Source organism: Mastomys coucha, unplaced genomic scaffold, assembly GCF_008632895.1.
Source record: "Mastomys coucha isolate ucsf_1 unplaced genomic scaffold, UCSF_Mcou_1 pScaffold22, whole genome shotgun sequence".
NCBI lineage: Eukaryota > Metazoa > Chordata > Mammalia > Rodentia > Muridae > Mastomys > Mastomys coucha.
Genome location: NW_022196905.1, coordinates 177,183,806 through 177,204,006, shown reverse-complemented (window position 1 = coordinate 177,204,006; position 20,201 = coordinate 177,183,806). Strand labels below are relative to the sequence as shown.

The window sequence follows — 20,201 nt, the reverse complement described above, 5'->3', positions numbered from 1 at the left end:
ACAGGTGGATGTGATTTCCAGCCAGGTCTTCTCAGTGGTACAGCGGCGACAGCTTCGGCAAACTGAAGATTAGAGCAAACTAAACTAGGTTTAGAGCAACAGGGTTAAACTTTAACCTCCGTCCTCCATCCCACCCAAGAATCCTCCTGTGTGGGAAGAGAAACAGAGAGCATTTCCTCCTACCAACACACCCAACACACCCAGGCTTCAGTAGGTACTGCTGTACCCGGTAAGTGCAAGATCTGGGGCCGTGCCAGATACTCCGCTCCTCTGCGTCCTCTGCGGTACATAATTGATTCTACTCATCAAAGATTCTAGTGCACTCAGGTACTTGCAGGTTAAAGGGCTTAGCTTGTGACTCAATAAAAAAAAGTAATATAAGACTTTCTTTTTTTTTTATTGGGAGGTTGTTTTTTTAAATAACAGTTTGACAAAAGGATGAGGAGACTCTGTAATGGGGTGGTGACGAAGGAGTCCAAACTTGGTTCTATGGGTGGAATTGTCCTCAGGACCTTGCCTAAAGCTAGAACTGTACATAATTACAAGGGGTAGCGGTTGTGGAGGAATGGGGACTCTGTGAGGAGAGGAGGCTGGCGTGTGTGAAATGACATCCCCAGCCTTTCATATTTATATTATATATGTATATATATAAAATATTACATCCAAGGACGACAGTCATTTGTACCATTTCCCAGGGTAACCAGGATGCAGGCAAGGCAAGGGCATGGGGCAGGCGTGGAAGACGGCGATGGAATGGTCTGACTAGAGGCTCAAAGAAGTTGCAGGAGCTTCAGAGACTGCAAGAGAGCCCCTGGCTCTGCCGAGGCCAAGTACTGGCAGCAGAGCCAGTCCTCCAGCTCCACGCCCCGCCTTCGGTCTACTGCCTTCTCAGCAAACTTCATCATCATCAGAGCTCGCTTCATGTCAATCCAGTTGTGCAGAGTGCTACACAGTACCTCCTCCGAGGTGCACGGTTGCTCCACCAGTTCCCGCCGTGGTCCCCACAGCAAGCACTGCAGCACCCGCTTAGCTTCACCTATGCGGATGCGCTTGATAGGATCGGCCTCGAGTAGCAGGTGGGCGAGCTGCTGCAGGCCAGGAGAGTAGAGAGACAGTGTGGGCAGCGGGGGTAAGTCCTCCCGCCGGTAGTCGCGCTCCCGTAACTGGGCTCGCACCTCGAATGGGTTGGGCTGGTGGAGCAGCTCATAGATGAGGATGCCCGTCTGGAACTCATCAAACTTGCGGTACTGGGAGGCAGACACGATCTCGGGGGCCAGCCGGGCCTGGCTCTTCTTCTGTTGCAGGTTGGCGGTGCCTCCCGGCTTCTGCTTGGCCTTCAGGAAGTTGCTGATGATGAGCCTGGGCAGGTGCTTCTCACCGGGCCCTCCCTGGCAGGCAGTGGTGGCTGCGGGTGCAGAAGAGGGGCACCTGGATGTGGTGGTGGGCACAGTGGGAGTAGCAGAGGGCCCGGGGGAGCTCTGAGGATTACAGTGCGCCAGCAGCAGGTTCTCCAGACACAGGTCCCGGTGGATGATCCCGTGTTCCTTCAGGTGCTCCAGCCCGTTGCAGAGCTGCAAAAGCAGGAAGCACACCCGGCGCTCGTAAACCTCAGGCTCTGCCCGGTGGCTGGCCATAGAGTCCCGCACAAAGTCCGAGGCAGTCTGGTGTGGTACCTCCCGGGTGATGACGACCACACAGTCCTGCTCCTGGGCAGGGAGGTGTGGGGGTGCAGCAGGCGGCGGGTCTTTGCTGGATGTGCCGGGGGAGGCAAGCATGCTGGAGGGCACAGAGGCCACAAAGTGGCCGCAGTCTTGCTGGATGTTGAAGTGCACCGGCACAGACGGGCTGCAGTATGAGGCTGATTTGGGTTCTGGGGTTTTGCAGATCTGTGGCGAGAAGGAAAAGTGAGGTTAGGAGTGGTGGGACCTGTGGTTCTGTGAGACAAATGCCAGGATAGTTGGCATCCTCATACCAAGAAGCAAACTACTTCTTACCTTACATCATACATTAAATATCACTTAAAGGGGCGCGCAAGGACTAAAGAGTTAGTGCTAAGGTGTACAATTCTTAGAAAAATATGGAGGAAATATGGCATCTCTGAGACTCTGAGACTTTGGTTTAAGCAGCATTTTCCTCTCTCTCTGTCTCTCTGCCTCTCTCTGTCTCTGTCTCTCTGTCTGTCTCTTTGTCTGTCTCTGTCTCTGTCTCTCTGTCTGTCTCTCTGTCTCTGTCTCTGTCTCTGTCTCTGTCTCTCTCTCCCCCTCCCCCCCACTTAGCTCCCTCTCTGTCTCTGTCTGTCTCTCTCTCTTTCAGAATCCACAACAGGCAGGGTGGTGGTGGCCTGCGCTTTAATCCCAGTACTCAGAAGGCTCAGGCAGGCAGATTTCTGGGAGTTTAAGGCCAGCCTGGTCTACAGAGGAAGCTCCAGAACAGCCAAGGCTATACACAGAAAAGTCCTGTCCCAGGAAAAAAAAATCTACACCAGAAGTGTGGCTCACAGAAGAAAACAATTCAAGCCCATGGTGCTTTTGGAGAACCGTGGAAGAAGAGGAATATGCCTCTTGTTCCACAGTGGCCAGGATAGAGTCTCACAAAGCTGACTAGTTTCCACAGAACTCAGTCTCACTCTGTGGATGTCCCCCTCTCCCCCACTCTCTTGGAACTTTAGGGACAACAGTATTCCTAGACTTTTAGGATCTGGCCATATTCTCTTAGGCTGCCTTGCTTCCTAGATTTAGGTAAACATGTAATGCCTGCTATATGAAACGACCTATGGGCGGGCGACTCAATGCAGATAGGTGCAGGAAGTTGTGCTCTGCTGCAAGCCAGAGCCTTGGCAGCAGGAAGAAAATAGTGAGCTCCCAGAGCCACGGGACTGGAGGGCATCCTTAGAATTGAAAACAGGAATAAACAAGATGGGTAATCTCAAGACTTCCCTGTAGGAGGGAGCCTGGGGACATCCACACAGCCATGATCTCTTGATCTATCAGCCATGAGCTCTTCTCTTCATACTGATAGGGTGAGCCACCAGAGGAAAGCTAATAATCCTCTTTGAGCCCGACTCAACTAGAGATTCTCAAACCAGTCTGGAAGATCCTCAATTTCCTTGTAATTACACTGGAAGGGACTGAAGATGTTCTCTGTGTGTCTCTGTCTCTCTTATCCTCTGCTTTTCAAGCAATGCTGCCCAGGTTTTAAGAGGAGAAGAAAGGTACCTCCCATCTACAGATTATAAAATGCCAGCAGCCCAGGACCGATCATGATGGTGTTTACAAAGTACAGTGCGCAGGCCACCACCACCCTGCCTGTTGTGGATTCTTTGAAAGAGAGACAGAAACACACACACACACACACACACACACACAGACTTTTGGGCAAACTTGGTTTGCATATACTATTCACAGGTATTCATTTCTATTGTAGCATATAAACCTTCCAGCATGGAATTCTGCAGCACAGAATTCATTCAGTGTCTGAAAAAATATGTTTTTTTTAAAGCTAACCAAGGAGTGGGTAACACATTAATGCATACACTTCTCTATTGTGGAGGCAGAATTGAAATTTCAAAAAAATATATCTACCCCAGAAATTGTATAACATTATACCAATAAAACTGATTTGGAGTCTGTGCCTTGCCTCAGGGCCTCCTTGGAGCATACCCAGCCACACTGCTTTTAAAGGACATTCCTCTGGAATCCTTTCATTTTTTTTTTTTTTAGTTCAACATTATTTATTAAGACAATGATATTTGTGTGTGAGGAGCTGTGAGGGGGTGGATGTGGGGGCAGGGGTATCAAAGGACAACTTCCCCTAATTGTTTCCCTCCTTCCATGGTGGATTCTGGGGCTCAAATGCATATTGTCGGGTTTGTATAGCAAATGTTTTCACTTGCTGAAGCATCTCTTTGGCTTGGAACACTTGTAAAGGAAAGAAAAATGTGAGGATGTGTTGGTATTCTGTCTAAACTCCACCCCCACAGTTACCTGGCAACAGCCAGGTGTGCTCCGCCCCACAGTTACCTGGCAACAGCCAGGGCTGCTTGCCTCCTTGCTCTCTTGCCTCTGTGGCTCTCTTACTCCTGTTTCTCTCCCTTGCCTGTTGCCCCTTCTCCTCCTCTCTCCCCATTCCCCTCCCCCCTGCACCCTTCCATCTCTCCATGTGGTCATGGCCAGCCTCTACTTCTCTACTCTCTCCTTCTCTTTGCTTTTCTCTGCCTCTACTGCTCTCTTAACTCCCCTCCCCATGCCCTAAATAAACGCTATTCTATGCTATACTGTCATGTGGCTGGTCTCTCAGGGGGAAGGGATGCCTTGCCATGGGCCCAACGAGACACCCCCTTCCCCCACACCTCACAACACCCCCATAGAATATATTCTTAATATTTCTTTATCTTTTTATAATCACAACAGGATGAGTCCTCACAAAAGTCTTGCCTATAAATACCCACATATGGACCAGTCACTGCCTGTCAAGCCCTCAGTGGACAAGTGGAGAATTGTCACTGGGATCTCACAGCATACACACACACACACACACACACACACACACACACACACACACACACTGGAGCCTTGCATGTATGGGGCACCGTGTTGCTTATAGGACTTTCACAAAATAGCTCATTAAACCCCACGAAACTCAAAGCAGTAGATGGTCTCAGAGAAACTGAGGCTGTGTAAGTTGAAACTATTTACCAGACTAGGAACCTGGGAAGGAGCAGACTGGTTTTTTCGTTGTTGTTTTGTTTTGTTTTATTTTTTTTCCGAGACAGGGTTTCTCTGTGTAGCCCTAGCTGTCCTGGAACTCACTCTGAAGACCAGGCTGGCCTTAAACTCAGAAATCCGCCTGCCTCTGCCTCCCAAGTACTGGGATTAAAGGCATGCGCCACCACTGCCCAACTGTAGACCAGTTTTAAATATCAACTCGACAACCTTCAACAAGTTACAAGATATTCGTATCTGAAGTAGCTATGGTATATAAAGGAACTTCAAATATGGAACTAGCAAATATGGGAGCAGGCTCCAGTAAATACAGGGCAAGGTTTCCATGATTCTGGTCACAGATTTTTCAATAACTGAGGGCCATGTGACTTTGTCTTGTCCACCCTCTACATAGAGAGCCTTATGTAGTCTATATTGCTGACACTGAATTCAGAGCTAACATACTATAACTCATAATTTTTGGATCATCATGGGTTCCCTGCTTATGAACACCAAGAGCCCTTTAGCATCACACTCGTGTACGTAAAGTGTTAAATGGCAAACTCACAGACAACACCCACAATGAAAAGCACAAAATTTGAAAAAGAGGGGCACTGAATATACTAAAAAACAAAAAACAAAATAAAGATAAAAACACATGCTTTTGATCGGAGCAGAAAGCATATGTAGAGCGTGTCCTGATTTCCCATCAGCTGGAATTACACACACCTGGCCATCCCCATGTTTCCCTGCCCTGTGCATGTCCACAAAGGATGGGAAAACATTCTGAGTATTGACTTGTGGGTTACAAATACATTTCAGTGGGCAGATTATGCTACAAATTCGGAAGCAATAATGCTGATGATTGGTGGCATTTATCTTTTGTTCTTTTTTTTTTTCTTCTGTGCTCTGACTGGGGCTATGGTGGCTCCCAGGGATTAGTTTAAATGATGCAGGTATGGCTTTGGGCACCAAGCCTGGCCCAGGGTGAGTCTGCAATGACAAGGTTGCTATGGTGACTGTTCTTGCCATTATGTCTGTAACTATTCCGTGGTGGTGCAAGGCTCTCCAGAACTGGCTTGCAAGTTCTCTACAACCTCTGACTGAGTCTGGGCCAGGCCCTAGCAGGGCCTGGGAAGGGTTTCCAAGGCTTTCTTTCTTATAGGCTATAAAAGTCTCCAGGCCCAGCAAACACAGCAGCCCAGAGCCTCAATTGAGCCACTGACATTTTGCACAGAGATGCAAATGAAGGAACTGGGCAAATAGTAACTGAGCTGGATGCATTACAAAATCCGTAGTACTGGAGAGATGGCTCAGTGCTCTCCCAGAGGTCCTGAGTTCAATTCACAGCATTACAAAATCAGTAAGCTGGGCCTTCAGAAAGACCCCACGGCACAGTCACCCCCTCCACTGGAGAGCACCGCCCCAGGAACAGCCACTCAGCTCCCTCCCAGGCCTGGGCAGGGCATTGAGATCATTCTAGAATTGAGATGAAGAATGAGCAATGCAGACAACCATCTTCACCCCCATTTTCCTCCGCTGCCACCCATCTCCTATTCAGGGGATCCCCGCCCTCGGTTTTAGCTCTGGAACTTTCCAAAGACCTTGGGCTGGGCTGAAATTTCAGACTCTGTGCAAACTTTGTCTTGTTCTTATGCTTTGGAACCAGAGCCCAGCTGATGCATGAATAAGGGAAAAGGCCCGAAGGCTCAGCCAGCACAGGTCCCGTAATTATGAACGGCGGCTCTATATGGCTAAGAATCAGCTTCAAAACCCACAAGAACTAATGATTCCCCACCCCCTTTCTGCCACATATTCACGGAGCCAGGCTATAAGGGCTAGTTTATGCCTTGATGTTGTAGGTCAATGAGCCTGTGATGGGACGTCCCAGGGCCAGGCACAAATAGGTGCCCATCTGCTCTTCACTGGGACTCAGAAACCGCACTGCATTTGATTTCAGTGTCAGGTCTCTGCTTAACATGCATAGATGATCAGAGCCCAGGGACACACAGGCGGCTGGGAAGGAGCCCAGCTCCCCCTCCTGTGGGCTCTCAGATGACTGTATTCCGTCTAGACTGCACTGCTAATGAAGTGGAGCAGCTGCACGTGCCGAATGAGGCTCACAGCTCCCTTCCCCCCCCACCAATCGCTAGACCAGGCACATTTACAAAGCAATAACGCCTCGTCTAATTACAGTATCGCTTCATTCGTATTTGATGCTGTTCTCTAAACTTCGTTTTTTTGCACATGGCTCAGTGGAATGCTGCTTCTCCAGAAAAGTCAACTAGGAATCTTCTGGGACCCTCTTCATTGGAGAGGAAGCTTCTCTTCAGGTTTTCGCCTGGTGTAAACTCCTACTGTAATAAAGGGTAGCGCTTGCTTCTATCATCCTCTGGGAAAGCCTATGTGTTGTGTACTGGGGAAAATTGGCTCTAGATTCCAAGCTATTTGGCATAATAACTAGTAGATTGGGAAAGACTCTCTGCTCAGGGTTTGAACTCAGTGCTCGGCCCTCTCTTTGGTTCTTGCCATGCAATCCCGTCACTTTCTTTGAATTAAGTTCCTTCAAGGTGGCCTGAGACCTCCAGGTATAGCACCAGGAGGCAAGGTGAGAGCACATGACAGAGACAAAGAGAAGACTGGCGGATGAATCACACACCAAGTTCTCGAGGTCCCTGAATATCTAAACTCCTATGCATTTTTTTCCTCTCACAAACTCCACATGGTAACCTGGGTGTTCAGTTCATCTTGTCCAGATAATTTTCCAGTCACCCTCTCCCTTCCTGATGGGCCCCCAATTTCACTCAGGGGCAATAAGAAACACTGTAGTCACGATGGAAAACAAGGGGGACTCCATGATGGCAGAGCTGCTTGCTGCCTGAGCCGAAGATGAGGTGGAACATTCAAGGCATTTTCGGCCTGCCACACTTACAAGTCAAATAATGGGTGTTTTAGGACATAGCTTCAGTAGAAGTCAAGAAGCAAATATACTGGATACAACCATCCTGACAGAAAAAGAAAGAGCCCTTTTCATCTTTCAACTTCACTTGGGGAAGGGGCACACTTCCCCAGAAAGCAGCTTCAGGGTTCAAACCTGAAGTGGCAATGAAGGACTAATATTGTAGAAGCTCCCCTGGGACAGCTGCCTTCTTTCTCCCCTCCCCCTCGCCTCCCTCTGCTCTCTTCATATCCTGTGGCCTTGGTGATTAAAGCAGGGGCCTCACATATGCTAAGCAAGTGATTTACTACTGAGCTACATCCCAACCCCCGAATGAATTTCCTCTGTAAGGCAGAGTCAGTCTTGCTCACTTATCCAGATGGGCCTTGAGTTCACTCTGTAGCCCAGGCTGGCTGTGAACTCTGGATTGTCCTACTTCAGCCTGCTCGGGAGCTGGCATCCCCAAACCTGGTAGTATTTTTCTCATTACCCATGCCTCCTCTCTTGGGCTATAACCTGATTCAAGTCTTTTGTGATCCTGATTATCTGTTAACCACCTGGAGCTCCCTAGTAGCCGACCCTGTACCCTCTTTACTGGGTGGCTTCTAAATGTACACAGGTCCCTTGGACATACTCATCAGAGCTCTCGGCCACCTTGTCTGGTGGTATCACAAGCTCCTTCAAAGAAAAAAAAATCTCAAGTAAGATTCATTGCAATGGCATAGATAACTAATCCACCACCCAAGAACCTAACTGTAACAGTAAATACTGAGCAGGTGTTTACCATGATTTATACTGTTCCGGTCAATATCTGAGTCTAATGCTCTTGCTTCCATCACTTGATGAGCAGGCACCGTAACTATCCATTTCTTTGACTGGATTATAAGCTCCCTAAGGAAGCTCATGTTCACACCTCTGCCTTCCTATCTTTGTGAAATACCCAACACAGAGTAAAACCCTGATGAATACTTGAATGAACTCTGCTGCACTAAGCTGTTTCCTATGGCAACCTGGACCACACAAACCTAAGAGCACACAGACAAAATCTTACACTCACGCTAGGAATTTCACGGTATACTTCCCAGAGCCAGGCAGAGAGTGAAATCACCAAGTACCAAGGATGAAGGCAAGCTTGCTAACTAACTAGCCCGCTTCCAAAAGCTTGGAGAGGTGGAAAGACTTGCTAGAACCAGCTGGCCGGACCATCGAATGGAAGGATGGTAGAACTTACTTTCACGGCATAGATGCTGCCTGGGTCCTCGGAGCAGGTGGCGCAGTAGTAAATGGCATCCCCCGAGTCACAACAAGGCTTGTTGCACGTCAGCTTGAAGAGTGACCAGTTATTCTCGTTGAAGCGCAGTTCCTTTTTCTGGCCACCCATGAAGAGGTCTTCACACTTGGTCACGAGGCGGGCCAGGGACTGCGTGTAGAGGCCCCCAAGCTTGGCATAGGTGCCCTCCTTGCTGCTGATGCTACTCAGCAGGCTGTGCAGCTGAAGCTGGGTGCTGCTGGAGGAGGCCTGGCTGGACACGCTGAGCTGGGAAGAAGACGTGGAGGTGGCCGCTCTGCACTGGAGACTGGGACTCCTACAGCCGACTTTGCTGTTTGCCGGCCCCACCCCTGGGGCCCAGGGAGTGCTGCCTTTGAAAGCTTTCTCCAAAGGCTCAGAAGAGGAGAAGACGTGGTGGGAGCGGTTTCCAGAGTTCAAGGAACAGCTAAAAGGAGGCTCGTCATGGGCACACACGTTGGTTTCTGAGTGGCTTAGGTTCAGCTTGGGGCTTGCAGTCCGTGGCTTAGGGGAACCTTGGGTCCAGAAGAAGCCATCAGGGGAAGAGGCGGCACGACTCACTATCTTTTTCTGGGGCAGAGGAGGAGGCTGCGCAGGACCACTGGGGGACACATCCTCTGTGGAGCCTGACGGAAAAGGGACAGGAGCAAAGAGTTTTTTCCCGCTGATGGTGGGTGAGTGGGTGGGTTCATATGATGGACCTAGAAAGAGAAACAGAAATCATCAGGCTGGAGATCAATGCTGCTAGCTCAGGTGCTGTGGGATTATTAGTTTTCAATTGGTCAAAGCAATGAATTTTACCGTACTTCCTTTCTATTTCTTTAAATGGTGTATGCACAGCGAACACACTGCAAACTGCATGAATGGTACATGCTGTCACTGAAGTCTCCCCCAGTCCCTCCTTTAGCACTAAGCACCTTTCAGAGGACTTCTCAGCCAGCAGTCTCTCATGCCTTGTCCTGATATCTCAAATAAATCTGCACACATGGGAGCAAATCATTCTTTGGAATGCTGCTTTTCTTTCACACCTTCGAGAGATTTAATCTACTTCATCCTCCAAAAAATAGCAGAGTCGTAATATATTACTGTAGGTCAGCATCATTTTTTAACTAGCCATTTCTTGATAGACACTGGGGTGATTCTAAAGCTTCGAGAAAAATGCCGTTAAGAGCAACAGTAAATCTGAACGCACATATCTGGGGTCCACCTTTTAAAAAGCCAGGTTTAAGAAAGTCTTCTCTAGAGTGAAAGAAGATGCTCCCTACCCATCGTTTATGTCTGGGTTTCTGTGACGTATGTGTGCGTGTGTGTGTGTATGTTTGTACATGCATGTGCAAGGACACATCTGTGCGCATGAGGGTGGAAGCCAAAGCGCATGGATGTCATGTCACATGTGTCACCATCTATCCTGCTTTTTGAGAAAGGGTCTCTTAACTGGCAAGATGCTCACTCCTTAGGCTAGTAAGCTGGCCAGCAAGTTCTAGGGATAAACCTATCTCTATTTCTCCAATACTGGAACTGCAGATGGTGTCATCATAAACTGTGTGTGTGTGTGTGTGTGTGTGTGTGTGTGTGTGTGTGTGTGTGTGTAAAATGGGTTCTGGACCTCGTGTCTTCATGCCTGTGCAACACTTTGGTAACTGTGCCATCTCTCCCGTCCAAATCTCTCTAGGTGTTAGTATACAGTTCCCGAGTGTGTTAGTAGGTAGTTCTTTGGGCTTTTACAAATACCTTTGTGATGTTACAGAAAGCCAAGTCTGTAGAAATTTTAGAAATCAGAAGGACCAGAAGTTCAAAACCATCTTCAGCTACATATCAAGTTCAAGGCTAGCCTAGGCTACAATGAGGCCCTATCTCAAGATAAAAAAAGAGAACCAAACAAATAGTAGATGTGGGGGGTGGGGGTGGCACACTGTCTTTCTGGCCCTCTTTCAGCCTTCAGTGGCTTCTGCTCTTGCTTCCTGGTTTATCACAGAGGATCAAGGCAGCTGTTCTTCCCACCTGGCCCAGCTTGGCTAAAGGCAAGCAGGCTCAGTGAGGGTGGGGATGTTGAATGTTCCTGCCAGCAAGGCTAAGGGAATGACCTATGTTCCTCCCAGGAGGCTTGGGTTAATCAAAAGTAGCAGGGCCCAGCAGGCGTTCCATGTCTAGGGAGCCTTCCCTCACAATCACAGCAGACAGTGTTCCGGAACCAGCCAGGGTAAGGCAGGGAGACTGTACAGGACTCTGACCTTAGCAAGCCCTACAAACCTTGAATCCTCAGGTCCCCTGTCTCATGCTCCCCGGGGAGGAGGCTCTGCTCCCACGGACTGGGTCAGTAATGGGGACGAAGTTTACAGGTGATTCATCTCCTCTACATTCTAGCAGAAGTGGAGGGAGGAGGGGGCATTTCTTCCTCATACCCTGGCTAAAGAAAGTCAGGGGCAATGCCACCTGCCTATGAAGCTCCCTATGTCCAGAAGGCCTCTGCTAGTGAGTCCCTACGTTCAGGAGCAAGAAGGCCAGTGCTTTAGATACATCCATTTTCTCATTACATTGCCTTCTGGGTACCAGAAATCAGCCCATGCACTATCACTAGTGCAAGGGCTGTCAGGGCGGATTGGGAGTGGAGTGAAATCTGAAGAGACCTGGCTTCTGCTGGAACCAGTATCTTTGGGGTCAGAGGCATCGTACCCCCAGAGTCACGGTTCCTTTTGGTGCCAGTGGAGCTGCTAACCAGTCGTTGTCTTGGCTTATCTGTTCTTTAAGCCGTGTTCTGATTTCCTAAGCTTGACGGGGTCTGTCCACTTTTAATGTCAGCTCTCTGGATGTCACCACCGTGTCCTTTTATGCTTCTACTAGGGATTAAGGGCAAAGGGCAGGAATAAATTAGTCATATCCAGCTGAACTTCCTCAAGGGTGGGGAGGCTGGACTGAAATTCCACCATTAAAATCTATAATTTTAGCAACTCTCCATTTCAACCTTTCTGAACATGCATTTTTGTCTCACAGCCATCCCAGAAACCCCTGTGCAATCTCTAGGCAGGTGGCTAACTTGCTCCCATCATGTCTCTCTCCAACTCTGGTTCCTACACTGGAGACTGGTCAACTGTCTAATCAGGAACAATGGAGGGACTCTTTAACAACAAATCCATCTCACCCGCATCCCCTAGATCTCCAAGAAGAATCAAAATGTCAGTTATAGAACCTTCACAGAAGCAATGTGCAGGCATCTGAGGAAAAGACTAACCTCCTACCCTATTCTGTGTCCCCACGACAATCCTGTAGGAACTAAGTTAGTGGACAATTTTGGCTGGATCTAGATCCTATAGCTGCTTGGGCAAATCCAGTAAGAACTAGGTGTTCTGGGGCATGTATGGCACCAAGGATTGGCCTATAGGCTGGTCAAATATGTTTAACATCTTAGATGCTGTGAATTTGATGCTTAGATACTATGATGCTCCAGCTAACAAGAAGAGAGCACTATAGAAATGCTCCTGAATCACATACCTACCTGCCCAGCAGGAGGACATTGCACAAAACTTATCAGTGATAGGTAGGTGACTCCCTTCAAATGTGGACTTCTGGTATCCAACTGGGCATTATATACACACATAAAGATTTTTGTATCTTTGAAATAAAATTGGGTCTGGAGAGATAGCTTAGGTGATAAAGAGACCCGAGTTTGAGCTTTAGAATCCATGTCAAGAGAAAAGCTTGTGATTCCACCAGTAGTGTTGAGGAGGTAGAGTGGAGACAGGTGGATTTCTGAGGGCTTACCCTTCTAGGCTTCTTTGTCAGTTTCAGATCAACGAGACTGTCCCTTAAACCTTAAAGCCACCACCACCAACAAAACATGGAGGACACTTGAGTTTGTTCTCCAACAAATCTTCACACATGTGCACATGCCTCCAACCGTGCAAGCAGATATGGAACCACAGCTGGTGAGAAGTCCCACGGTGAGCTACAGACACCTCAGGGCCTTATCATCTTTCTAGGATGGATGTACTCCGGCTACTTGGAAATGGATGCTGAATTGTGACCTTCTACATGGAATTGATTTTTCTAGCTGTCACTCCAGGGTGAAAAGAGCCTGACCCTGACATTTTCTTGATTCTTTCTTGGATTTCTTCAACGCTGCTCTGGGCAAACAGCCTTTGGGCGATGCGTTGCCTAAGTCACTGTTTACAGCAGCTGCTATCGTCTGCTGCTCTCACCAAACCCAGAAGAGGACAAACATACCCTGACAAATGAAACGCTTTCATAATTCACAGGTAAGCCATCTGTCAGGGAAACATCTACCTAAAAGAAAAAACACTGGCTCTGGCCAATAAACAGAAAGATTCAAATTCAAGGGCACATGAAACTAATTCTGCCACATCCTGGTTGTCTGCTGGTATTGGACTGCAGTCTCCAGGTTCTGGCTTACCATGAAGAGTAGGGGATTCTGGGAAAATTTTGTGGGAACTCAGCAAGCACTCTAACATTGAGCTAAATTCCCAGCTGAGTAATGCTGTGTGTGAACTAAGACAGAGGGTACCAAACGCCATTTCCCAAGCATTCCTTCCAGTCTTCAGTTCCACGCACAGCATACTCAGAGATGAACATCCAGCATCCCTTTAATGCGTGCACTTCTGACAAGAGAGAGCTCCTCTGGAGGAAAGCTTCACCTGTGGCATGCTGGGTGAATCTCACAAAGGCAGGGATGGGGGGGAGGGGGGAGCATGTATAATAGTTTGGCATCTTTATATTTAGAAAGCAAAGTCAGTATTTGAATGGCTAGGGAAAAACAGGTTGCTCCCTCCTCAGAACGGAGGGCGAAAGTTCAAGTTGTGGTAGCAGGAGCTCTGCCTTATGACAGTCTTCTCTACTGGCTGGGCTTTAATAGGTACTTCCACTGTCTCTTTAGCTGTGAGAGGCGGGCTCACACAGGAAGTGGTGAGCCTTGTTTTGAGCCATATGAGTGAGCATTGTTCAGCTCTTCTGTGTACCATTATCAGCCTGTAGCCAGGCTGGAGCAAGCATGGAGGCAGATGGCACAGTTCCTCCTGAGATCTCCAAGCTCTGAGCATTTATGTTAGCCACTGCCCCAAGTATAAGTAAAGCAAAGCCAATTACACTGTGCGTGCTTGCGTGTGTGTGTGTGTGTGTGTGTGTGTGTGTGTGTGTGTGTGTGTGTAAAAACTAGCAATGTTCTATGGATTGTTACCTGCCAATCTAATGTAGCTGAGCAAACATCTTTAACAATTTGCCCACTCATCGGCTAATATTTCTTAAGCACCTACTAAGTGTAAGACATTAGAAACAAATCAGACAGGATACTCGTCCCAGACCCTAGAGAAGTTTGATTCTCTCTTTAGAGATGAAAAAGGACAACCACACCACCTGTGCCATCATCGTGCCATGCAGGAGGAGGCAGTCTGGGAGGTTTCTGCCAACACATAGGAAGGTAGGGCTCAGGCACTCTCCAGCTGCACAATTTTCCAAGAGAAGCTGTGCCACTTCTCATTTGGTTCCAGGATCTGGAGCAGCTCAGTATCACATGGAAAAAGAAAGCGCCTGAGCGGCACACTCTTTTTAAAAGATACCTTGCCGTTCCAGATAAATGTGGCTCGAACTGGAAGCATGGTATTAGCATTTTGCAGCTGGATGGAAAATGTGGCATTGGTGAGGAGTCTCTCCCAACCACTCGGTCATCCTGGAAAGCAACAATCAAGGCCACGGCGTGGTTTGCAAGGAGGAAAAGATGCAGGTCTCAGCTTGGAAGACAAGTCCCTGGGGCCTCCTCTACCAGCCGACAGCCCAGCTGCGGCTCTGAGATTGGGATCTGTCAACCTCTCGCTGGGACACACCACTGAGCATTTTCTTCTTAGGTAGTTAAACCAAAACCTCACTCAAATCACTGTTCATGTGCTGTTGGTAGAAAAGCAAGCTGCCATTTTTTTTTTTTTTTGAGGACGGATTGAGGATGATTCCTTGAAATGCACCCAAATTTTAGTGCAGTGATTTTACTCCTTTTAAGATTTCGTCTCACAGATAAGATATGTAAACCAAATCTCCCCAGTGTGTGTCTCAGGACCCCACTTTAATTTTCTAACAAAACAGCCTAATTATACACCGGCAAGAGAAAGATTTAACTGGTGGCTAACAATGAAAAAAAAAATAGAGAGCATCTTTCAAAACAGAGGTTCGCTAACATTTTGACTTGAAAGACTTCAACTACAAAAGTGTAGAGAACTGAATTTCATGACACTTTGATTCATAATGACAGGAAAAAAAACGTTCAAAGTGGCAGTGAACACAAGACGAGTAACGTGTCAGGAGAGGCTCCTCGCTGCAGGCCTCTCTACATTGCTATTTAATCATAGATATGGATGAGCTTACTGAAGTAATGCCTTAAATGGTACCCGAATGTAATGAAATGCATTAATCGGAGGGTTTAAGGGAAACTGTTTCAGAGGAAGCCGCTTTACTGGCAGGATAGCTCGGGATACTGGAAGTGTTTAAACAGAGTCTATTTTCCTCTGGACCCAACCTCTGTGCCTCAGCACCATCTGGGACAGAACCCCTGACTCTGTTCTTGACGGGCTGGGGGCATATACTATGCTGGGACAAATTACTTATATAATGTATTGGACCGATCCTATGGATTTAAGATCTAGAGATCTAATAAGCCTGTCTAATAAAGCACACATTAAATTTTGGTAGACAGTTGTGAGTATCTTTTGCAGATCTCTTTGAAAACAACCTCTTTTTTGTCATATTTTTGGTCAGAGATTGTCGGAGAGTGGAACAAGTGCTTGTTGAGGTCAGAGTGCCCACCAGACAGTCTAACCTTCCCGTCTCTCTCCTTGACAGGCCTTCCTACCCATCTCCGCCCCCTTCCTGACTTACTTCCTCCACAGCCCTTATTGCATGTGTGGAACTAGCCATGTGCCCTGTGAAGTAAGGGACTGAGCAGTTATTTCTGGATCTTTAGCATCTGAAACTGTACCCAGTGTATAGTTTATATCAAATATCTATCAAATGATTGGCATAGCATGTATACAAACATATCCCCACCCATCCACACATATGTATGTATTTTTTAAAAAAATATACTGGTATTATTGTGAAGAAAAACAAGCTGATTTGCCACAGTATTTGGTTACATCCTCAGGCTCTGGCTTCCTAGCCATAAAATAAGACCCAATAGTGCAGCTCTGGCTCTTGTATTTGGTGAGGCTCTATGTCCTCTGCATGGTTAGCACTCTCTGCTCTGTTCTGTTGCTGGTGCCGGTGGCTTCCATTAAACAGCAAATTCTGACCTCTGTCTGTTGAATCACTCGGTTAAGTCAAAGAGGGAAATGATCTTACTATGACTTAAGTCTGTTTTTATTGGTAGTTGTTCTGAGTCCACGTCTCTCAGAGACTAGGCCATCGTCCTGGATTACTGTATTCCTGTACTTTGCGCTCCTGATGCTCCTGCCTCCTTTTTCCAAGGGCTAGGACTGCAGGCCTGCCCCACCCTCCTCAGCTGTAGGTGTGTATATTTCAAGACAGCCACAAAGGTCCTCTGGCCATTCAGCCAATGATGTCTCTCATAACCAGCCATTCATTCTTCACAACAGATCTGGCCTAACAGTTATGTTTGTTCCCCCAGAACCAAGCACGAGCCAAACAACTGCTGACGAAATGTCATAACAGATTTGCTAGGAGGGATATGAGATCTGATAAAGGTATACAATGGAAAAGACTTATATAAATATAAAAATACCATTTTGTTACTTTAGAACTTAGATAAATTCCTACTTGAAAAATTTAACAGGTTTGAACTATATTCTTTTTCAGGGAGTGGGCTGAGGCAGGGTTGGTATCTCTGCATAGCCCTGGCTGTCTGGAAATAGCACTGTAGACCAGGCTGGCCTTGAACTTGGAGATCTGCCTGCTTCTACCTCCCAAGAGTTAGGGTTAAAGGCATGTGCCACCACCAGGCCTTATATTCTTATACAATTTAAATGTTTCTTTTGCTATTAAACCCAGACAGCAGATAGATCTCTAACTTTGGCCACCAACCTTGATAAATTCCTAGCAAATTTACATAAACTAAGGTAGTGACAGGCTCTGGAATGACTTTTTTCCCCCGTCAACCACACTGTGGCTGCAAACCACCAGGAAGATGGGCACTGCTTCACCGGTGAGTTCCTGCTTCAGGTAAATGTATTACCCAAAGGATTCTTTTGACCAGTGAGGCTAATTCTCATTTCACACAACTTCAGCTTGAATGGAGGCCTCATCCCTTCTGATTCACAGACCCAGTGTCTGCTGTAAATGTCAAAAAGTCAAGAGGCTCAGGCTTTTCAGTTATATGATAAAAGCAGATAAGAACTTGTGGGCCTGTAATATGAATGTTCTGTAAGAGTCTGAAAGTGCCAGGCTGTGGTAGTGTGCGCCTTTAATTCCAGCACTCAGGAGGTCGAGGTAGGCGGACCTGTGAGTGCGAGGCCAGCCTGGTCTACAGCTCCAGGAACCAATCCAAACCAAACCAAATCAAACCAAACAGAAGAGTCCAAAAGCGAGTGGACCTGATCCATGGTGGGAAGCCAAAGGAAGAAATTTTCTTGTCAGTTTCAAAACCTGATTCAGTCCCATATGAGACAGCAGGAGTGAGAGAGAGACACACAGAGAGACAGAGAGAGAGAGACAGAGAGAGAGACAGAGAGAGAGACAGAGACAGAGAGAGAGACAGAGACAGAGAAAGAGAAATATACACACACAGAGACAGAGAGAGACAGAGAGTAACAGAGAGAGAGAGAGAGAGAGAGAGAGAGAGAGAGAGAGAGAGAGAGAGAGAGAATTGCTGGTTTTCAAAGAGTCCCACTGGAGGGTTGATTCATGTAAGACAACCATGAAAATAAATTCATTTGGATTCATGTAATTCAGAAAGTAATATGAGAAAACATCTTTATTAGGCGCCATCACTGTCCTCACAAGGTGCAGGTGACTCTCTCATGTGTATCTCTACACACAGCTCTGAATACCTTGCACTATGAGGCCCAGCTTCCCAGCAAATGGTGCCGAATTCCCCTCACCTGCACCCAGAATGGCAGTTCAAGAGGCTCTCCTTTTCCCAGTGTGTACAGCTCCCCGGTGCCTTTGGCTCCCCTTGTCTGTTTTAGTACCTGGGAACATTCTTTGCTCCTCCCCTCCCTCATCCTCATGTCTGATCACACTGCAGACAGGAGCTGACATCCCATCTTCTCAAAGACGCATTTCAGAATCTTAGTCTCCCAATACTCTTTATAAACTCTGTGTTCTGGGGGCAATCTGATTTTCCATCTTCCCCCATCCACCCATGTGTCAGGCATGTTTTAATCTTATCTTTCGCGGCTCTGAGAACAGACACAGTGGTGTACACTGAGGCACTTCAGTCTGGCTGTTCTTAGGATTCCAGGCATGTGGTGGCTGAGGAAGAGGTGCATTGTATGTGGTTAAAACTCTTAAAGCTGGCCATGGTTCCCAAGAGAGAGAGAACTGGAGCTGGACGGATCGCATGGGGGATGGCTCTGACACCCAGGCTTTCAGAGAATAATCTGCTTCAGTGAAATTTTGCACAGTGGGATGGGAAAGGAAGGAGATAGGAGCCCAGAAGAGCCGAGGAAAAAGACAATCTTGTCTTTGCTACATTTCCTTTAAATCACTACGAATACATTTCCTGTTTTTGAGTGAGAGCTAGCAGAGTTTCTCACTAGAAAACTTATAGCCCACGTTTGTTGACAGAAATGTGTCATGGGGTCCTCTACCTCAAAAATGTCCCATGAGAAAAAGGACTTCCATAAAATAAGGAAGTCACACCAGCACAGATGTAACCCTGTCATACTAAGACAGCCTAGGAGATGAGCGGGAGAGGAAACATACAGAGCGTGCCCAAGGGGTGGAAGGTCATAAACTCCACCACCGAATCCCCAAGTGCAGAAAACCTCTGGTGAACCTGCTCAACAGAACATATCTGCATATTATACTTCAATGGTTAGTATGGAATAAGGATGGGCACTGGCCTTACAAAGCCTTCATGTTTTAATTAAGAAACATTTATGCAAACAGTATTGTATGCATGTATGTGCATATAAATGAACAAGACATCTGAGGTTCCAGGGAGTCTGGTGGACAGAAAGAACTATATATAGCTGACTTGTTAATCAGAGAATCAGGAGCCTTCCAACGTGGTGTGTGTGTGTGTGTGTGTGTGTGTGTTCATACACATGTATGGGCCTGAGGTTAACGTCAGGCGTTTTCCTCAATCATATCTCCATCTTATTTTTTGAGAAAAGGTTTCCAAAATGAACTTGCAGCTTCTGGAGACAGCCAGTCAGCAAGCTGCAGGAATCCTCTAATCTTTGCATCCCTGGGGCTCAGTGCTGAGAATCTAAATTCAGGCCTCTATGCTCACACAGCAATCGCTTCATCAGTAGCTCCATCTGGTCAACCTTTAACATGTGTTTGATTGTAGCCTCCTCCTGTCCTGCAACCAAGGCTCTACACTGCTAGTTACAGAGGGTGATATAATAAGGTAGTTTGTCATGAGGGAATAAACTTGGATGGGATCTACTTCCTGACAAATCGGCACCAGCACAGAAAGCCTTGCTCTGGCCTTCCAAATGCTGGCAACCATTAGAATCTGTAAAACGTAAGCCTGTCTGTCAAGGACTGTTACCTCCATCGCTGCAGGTCCTGGAGTCCGAAGCTAGGCTATCCGTGGAACCCGTGGTGAAGCTGACGTGGGCCCCTCTGAAGGATGGGCTGAGGCTTTCTGCAGAGCTCTGGCTCACTTTTTCCAAGTCAGAGCTGCTCTTGTTCATTTTTAACAGGTGCCTGGAGAGGGAACAAACAATGGACAGGATTTAGTTGGTTTCCATAGAGGACCCAATGATGGGTCATAGACTTCCCATACTCTCAAATGCTGGCCAGCACCAGGATGTTATAAAAAAAAATTGGTGGGAGTGTGAATAGGGGTTCTTATGACATTTTATGAACACAACTGGTCAGTATTTCCTGAGAGGGGCTCAGAGAAGAGTCAACAAATTCAGATAAGCACCAAAATCCCACTTTGGGAGGAACTGCCTTTACATCTGATTCCATCTGTCATTTATGTCACCTATTATATTCAGTAAAATATGGTAAAAAAGAAAAAAATGGAAACAGTATCATCCAGTCCACATTCTAATGACAGACAGAGATTGTATAAAGAGTGGCAGAAACTGAATGTTTTTTACAAGCCCTGGACTGAATTGCAAACTAGAGCTGAAAACATAGGCAT

General features: G+C 47.1%; 1 protein-coding gene across 1 annotated transcript in view; it reads right to left on the bottom strand.

Moving 5' to 3' along the window:
• Positions 1-378: 378 nt before the first annotated feature.
• Positions 379-20,201, bottom strand: part of Prag1 (PEAK1 related, kinase-activating pseudokinase 1) — a 55,365-nt gene continuing 35,542 nt past the window's right edge. Inside the window, exons 4-6 of the mRNA XM_031339540.1 lie at positions 19,599-19,756; positions 8,870-9,627; positions 379-1,886 (exon numbers count right to left, since the gene is read on the bottom strand). Of these exons, the coding sequence (XP_031195400.1) occupies positions 771-1,886; positions 8,870-9,627; positions 19,599-19,756 (2,032 nt within the window). The 3' untranslated portion in view covers positions 379-770. The remainder of the gene's footprint in view (positions 1,887-8,869; positions 9,628-19,598; positions 19,757-20,201) is intronic.